Source organism: Dermacentor albipictus, unplaced genomic scaffold (genome assembly GCF_038994185.2).
Source record: "Dermacentor albipictus isolate Rhodes 1998 colony unplaced genomic scaffold, USDA_Dalb.pri_finalv2 scaffold_78, whole genome shotgun sequence".
Lineage (NCBI taxonomy): Eukaryota > Metazoa > Arthropoda > Arachnida > Ixodida > Ixodidae > Dermacentor > Dermacentor albipictus.
Genome location: NW_027225632.1, coordinates 230495 through 236494, shown reverse-complemented (window position 1 = coordinate 236494; position 6000 = coordinate 230495). Strand labels below are relative to the sequence as shown.

Below are 6000 nucleotides of genomic sequence, written 5' to 3'. Positions count from 1 at the left end.
GGAAACCTGAAGATATGCACTTTACTACAAAATGTGCTGTAGTCACACACTCGAAGAAATTAAAAAAACACACGACAAAATAAACAAAGTTCATGCTTCCGTTGCAGCAGTAACCTAAATTCAGCATGGGACCACTGTTATTGGCAGATACGCAGCGAAGCGATGGACCCAGCCCATAGGCAAACATTGGCTTGGTAGGTGCTGTTCCCCCCCCCTCCCCCAAACACACACACCCACTTTAGAGTTCAATGTTGGTAGATGGAGTACTCGAAGAGCAGCCAGCTGCACTTTCGCTGCTGCTTCCCTGCGCCCTCTTGATGTACATATTAAGAAGCTCCATCTTGCACCTCGTAAGGGAAGCCAAGTGCGGCTTCATCAATTCACTGCCAACCATGCCATGCAGCGTCACCATACAAAATAGTGCCGCCTTCCATACCGCACTAGCATTGTGGTCATACGCCTTCTTCAAAAGTGGCATCGCCTGCGGCAGAAGCTCCACAATTACAACTTTTGGATGCACTTCCACGATTCGGGAGATGACCTTGATCAGAGCGACGACAACGTCCTGGCCATCGGACTCAGCGATGACCGCGTGCAGGTGTCGCATTGTTTCCTCGGGTGGTAGCACAGCAGCAGCCTCCAGGGAACATAGCTTGGCAGCTCGGCTCAACTCTCTCTGAGGTTGCTTGAATGTTCCGAAGGTCTAGAGCAAGGTGACTTCAGAATAATTGCGGAAGTGTTGCGGCTGCCTCTTCAGCAATTCAGACAAGGCGCTCAACGCAGCCACCTTTACAGGCACCTTTTGTTCTTCCTTATTCTCCACTAAGCACAGTAGCACGTTCCTGGAGTTCTTAACCCACAACTACGGGGAGCCATCCTTAGTGAGGGGCACGAGCTCAGACAAGGCCTGCTCGCAATGCTTCGTGCTGCTTTTGGGGTTTTCAAGTACGGCAAAGGTGATGTTGAGGACGTCTTGTACATTTTTGCCGACAGCGCCATCTTGTGATGTTCGCTCGATCCCACAGATACCAGTTTCGGCATCGTATTCTGAGCTCGCCATGCGGTTGACGTGCGAGGCCTCACGGTTGCCGGTCAGGCGCTGCTGTTGCGAGAAATTTCACGGCCCCTCCCAGTTCTGGGCTGCCAGCGGCAGTCTGTGGCAGCAGTAGCTTGGGGCGTTGAGAAGCAGGGATTGAAACAGGCAGCAACCGGTCTCTCCCCCGGCCCGTTCGAATGCCAGTCGGTCGATGATGTTGTTATTGTTGTTGTCCTGTGTGGCCGTCGCACATACCCACAGTGGGGGATTGTTCATGAATCTTGTGGTTAATTAAGGTGCGTAAAATAATAATACGGGCGTTAACAATTTGAACATTCGAGCTCAAAAGTAGATGTGTTTTTTGGAGAGAAAGAAATAATCACAAAAAACCGGGTATAAGAATATAATAATAAAAATAGGAAAGAACTAAAAGATAGCTATGGTGGGGAGGGAGAATGATCAGTCTAACATGGAAATCGATTTCTTTCAATGAGGTAATTTTGGATTCCCAAGCAAACATTTCTGTGACTGGGCCCAGTAATGGAGGCTCCAAAAGATAGGATCAGAGGCACTGATAAATTTAGACCAATAGTGCGAACGGAATTTCGAGTCCTCGTTTTCTTGCAAGACAACAAGGAATGGTCTATTGTCTCCGCTTTACCACACAATGAGCATAATGGTGAGGGGACCAGACCAGACCTGTGGAGATAGAAAGTTAAATGGCAGCGCAGTCTCGTGATGGACACTTCAATTTTCCGTGTTCGGCAAAAATCTCTCTGCCAAGGGTATAGGAGATGTCCGTAATCCACAGAGTTCGTAAATGCGGAGCCAGATAGTGCCTGCATTATGACAATCCTGCGAAATATAGCAGCAGTTACATGAGCAGTAAGGAAGAATTGGGCCACTTAACGATGCCTTCCACAGAGAGTCTGCAATTTCATTTATAATTAGTGCTTTGTGGCCAGGCACCCAAAAATCTAATGCACGCTTCTCAAGTACCCAGGTACCAACGATTGAAATGTCCTCATCAAGCGAGAATCACAAGAAGCAGTAACAGATGAGCACATTTATAACGAATCAGTGACTATCACGGCTGACGTAATTAATGGTCCCAATTTGCGTATGCCAGCAGTACGGCCATGAATTCTGCTAAAAAGATCGGTATGAAATCTGGCACCCGAAGAGAAACTGTCAAATCAAGGATTTGGGAAAACTTTCCTACACCTGACTTTTCTTCACATTGTGAAGCATCTGTCGCAATTACAATTTTTGTTTGAAGGTTTTTCAGATGATCTTGTAATATACCATCTAGAATACGGTGTGGAAGTAATTTTGCATTGTTAGGGAAAATGTCATTGAATTGAATATCCGTTGCAACAGCTCCATCGAGAATAGGAAGTGCACCGGAAACGCGCACGCCCGAAGAGTCAAGTAATTTTTGCACGAATATAATTTGTGGAGTAAGTACTTGCGGCCAGTTGACACCAAAAAACAACGCAGGTTGTGAAATAAAGGTTGTATAGGGATGTCGCAGCCGTGATTCTTAAATCCATAAGAATGTGTGCACTGTCAAGAGCCGGAACCTGCACGAAAGAGGAGGAACACGGGATTCTAGATAGAGAATAGAATTCGCAACAAATTTAGGAAGACCTAAACACATACGTATTGCTTCTCTTTCTAAGAGGATTAGAGGATGGGACATGTAGGCTGGAGCTCCAGAGAAGAGCACGCAACCAAACTCTAATACAAGGCGAACGTACACACGATATATCATTATGAGTGTATCTATTCTCAATCCTGTTCGACGAAAACTCAGCCTACGCAATGTGCAAATTGAACGGTTACCTTTTCAAGTCACATGATCAATGTGTGGGCGCCAGTTGAGTGCGGCGTTATCAATAATTCCGAGGTATTTAACAGATTCCACCTGCGGTATGTCTTGAAGGTGGCAAGGCAATGAATTGTGCACTATGTCACGTATAATAAAAACGAGAACAGCACATTTGCTGGCATTGAATATAAAGCAATTAGGCCGCCGCGGGCATAGCAGATGGAGCAGCCGGCCCTGAAACCAACCTGACAGGGACCAAGCATGGAATAATCGATATTAAATTTCATGATACGAAGGTGAATAAGCCCCTTAATGAATTTTAGTATGTTTGATGCAAGTGCAATGGGCCTAATGTTATCCAATACATACCTTCTTTCTTGTTTCTTACACATCAATACTACTCTGACGAGCTTCCATTGAAACAGAATCCAAGCATATTTACTTGAATAAATCACCAGGTCTTAAAGAACGTTATATGTATTTCAAGGTCGCTACCGACATGCCCCACATCAAGCATCACGTAAAGCATGCTAGTGCCTTCACCAAAGAGATACTCTGTTACGATACATATCACTCAGAAGCAAAATTTAAGCAATTTAGTTAATCAGAATGTTCAATTTGCCTTAAGCTCAATGTTTGTGATCTGTTCTTTGCTACTACTGCACAGTAATGGCAAAAATAGGTTCCGTCTACAAATACGGACGCCGTGACAGATGGTGACATGAACTGTTTTTATCGATTGGTAGCAAGTGCTTTGGAATGAGGCCCGAACTTTGTCCCAAGTGAGATTCTCAACAGCCACTGTGCCTACCAAAACTGTACTGGCATACTTTCAGCCCGCGCACAGCGCCTCAGTGTTGCGTTTCCCTGCTTTAAAGAGTTTATTTTTGTTTGGATGAGGCACACCTGTATCTTGGCGTCAGCCAACAGTTTGTTGTTGACAGAAAGCTCCTTCAAAGGAGCGGTGGCAGGCTTCCTTTCCCTTTTGTTCCTCAGTGCGTAGGTCCTTTCTGTGCTCGCCCTCCATGCACCAACCGTTCGCCCCACGGACCACTTGAAATGTGTTCTTCGTCAGTTGCACAGTCAACGTCCGATTTTTCGGACTCCCTAGTGGCCACGAAAATGTCCGTAAGATGGGGCAATTTGAAAAATTAATGCATGTCTTTTACAGCCTATAATGTCTTGAATCGCCACACGCGCTTCCGAAAAGTTATAGGAGTACACTTATGAGGCATAACATCGCACGTACTGTGGCAGGAGATGGAGGATGTACGCGTGTAGAATTAAGGAATAGATATTGTGTCCCGCACAATTGCCCTCTCCCACACTTGTTAGGCTTCACTGCAGTACTTTAGCATGCGCTTCTCCGCGTGACACTGCTTTATAGAGGGGAAGCGAAGTTTTGGAAACCGGCATTATGCAACGCGCCGCGCTTTCCGAGCATCGAAGCCCATCGAGAGGATCACAAAGATGCAGTCCGTGCCATTGCTTACAGCGGTGAATTCTCTCAATGAAACACACGGCGCCAAACGGTAAGATGCTTAATCGGCAACGTTGAAGCAGCTAGGCATATCGTTTGCCACGATGGCAAGGGAACCAAAACGGCGGCAGTGGTGGCTTTGATTAATGCCGTTTCCGACCTGTGGTAATTGCAAGAAGTCCGGAAAATCGGATGGCAAAGGGCTCTTGCGTCCTAAATTTCAGACGTTCTTATACATTGACTGCATGGGCTACGTGGGGGTGCAGCTGAGCCGTCCAAATTATTGGGCGTTCGCAAAGTCGGGCGTTGACTATATACTGGCAACAGCTCTAGCCGACGACATGGCTTCAAAAGACGATTCGTTATGATTCATCTCTGTTATGCGAGTCAGCATTACCATGAGATTCGTTCCCTTTCAATAATATTACAGCAAATTTTCCCTGATACAAGCAGAACTTCCCTGAGTTTTCTCTGAGTATTTCCAGATTATTCAAAATCCCTGAGAATTCCAGGTTTTTCCGGTTGGCAGGCAAACTGAATACATAGTAACTTTTAGTTGCCATAAACTTACTGCAGGATTTGGCTTTTTCAATACGTGAAGCAAACTGGATACGCAAATACGTCAATACGTGAAGCAAACTGGATACGCGTGTTAGGGTCGCGACTAAAACGTCTGGAGCAGGAGGAGGATTAGCCAGCTAGAGTATGGCCTCGAATGCAGCTTTCGACTACGCGGATGAGGAAAGGGGTCGAGTTGTGCTTGTTCGGGACTCTAACATGCGTAAGGTAGAACCGGTAATAGTACAGAAGGTCGTTGCAGGCGAGCGAGTCCAGATTAGCGCGCTTAAGGAGATCATCGATTAGGTTCCTATTCGTGATAGCAAAAGCCAAGCTACACATGTGGGACTCGACCCAGGAGAGGCACCTAGTGGTGGTAATTGGCGGAGTAAGTGACGTAATGCAGGGACGCCGAACGGGGAACACGAATCAAATAGCTAAACTGAACCGAACTGTAGAGTTTATAAAAAAACTGCAAATCGCATTGTGCACAGTGAAAGACGTTGAAGCGCAGGGGTGTGGTATCGAAAGTGCAGTGCTTGGAGTAAAATGTTAAATGTTTCAGTGAATTGCAGCGCAGACATAGAGAAGGACAGAGAAAAACGATACGACACACGAGCGCTGACTTCCAACAAAAAGGTTAATTTTCGGCAACACGTATTTATACACGTCATTTATCGCGTTGCACATGCGCAATTGACGTGCACCCTTAGAAAGAGTAACTCGTTCAGTGACAAGTGCACAGATGACATTCTAATACAGTGAGAGCGAAATCGTGCAATCATTCATCGCTCAACGTGGACGCTAGCAAAGGCCATTAATTTTTACTGTCATTGACGTCAACCGAGAAGTGCGTTGAGCAGGCCGAGAAGACGCTTTCGCGACGGTGTAAAAACACCGGTTCGACGTCGTTTCGCGGCAAGGGTAGTTGCTTTTGTAGGCGGGTCCCAGGCGCGTAAGGAAAGTGCCGATACGCCACCAAGGAGCAGAATTAGACCGCTAGGTGTTACAGAACATAGGATAATTATAGGAACGGTAAAATTTGTTACATAAACATGCAAGGTGGTCGCACGCAATAACAATGGGTGGAAATAC

The 6000-nt window shown here is 46.1% G+C and overlaps 1 protein-coding gene across 1 annotated transcript in view; it reads right to left on the bottom strand.

The window, feature by feature from the left end:
- Positions 1-238: 238 nt before the first annotated feature.
- Positions 239-6000, bottom strand: part of LOC139053208 (CLIP-associating protein 2-like) — a 28003-nt gene continuing 22241 nt past the window's right edge. The window contains exon 2 of the mRNA XM_070530304.1: positions 239-703. Coding sequence (XP_070386405.1) covers positions 239-703 — 465 coding nt within the window. The remainder of the gene's footprint in view (positions 704-6000) is intronic.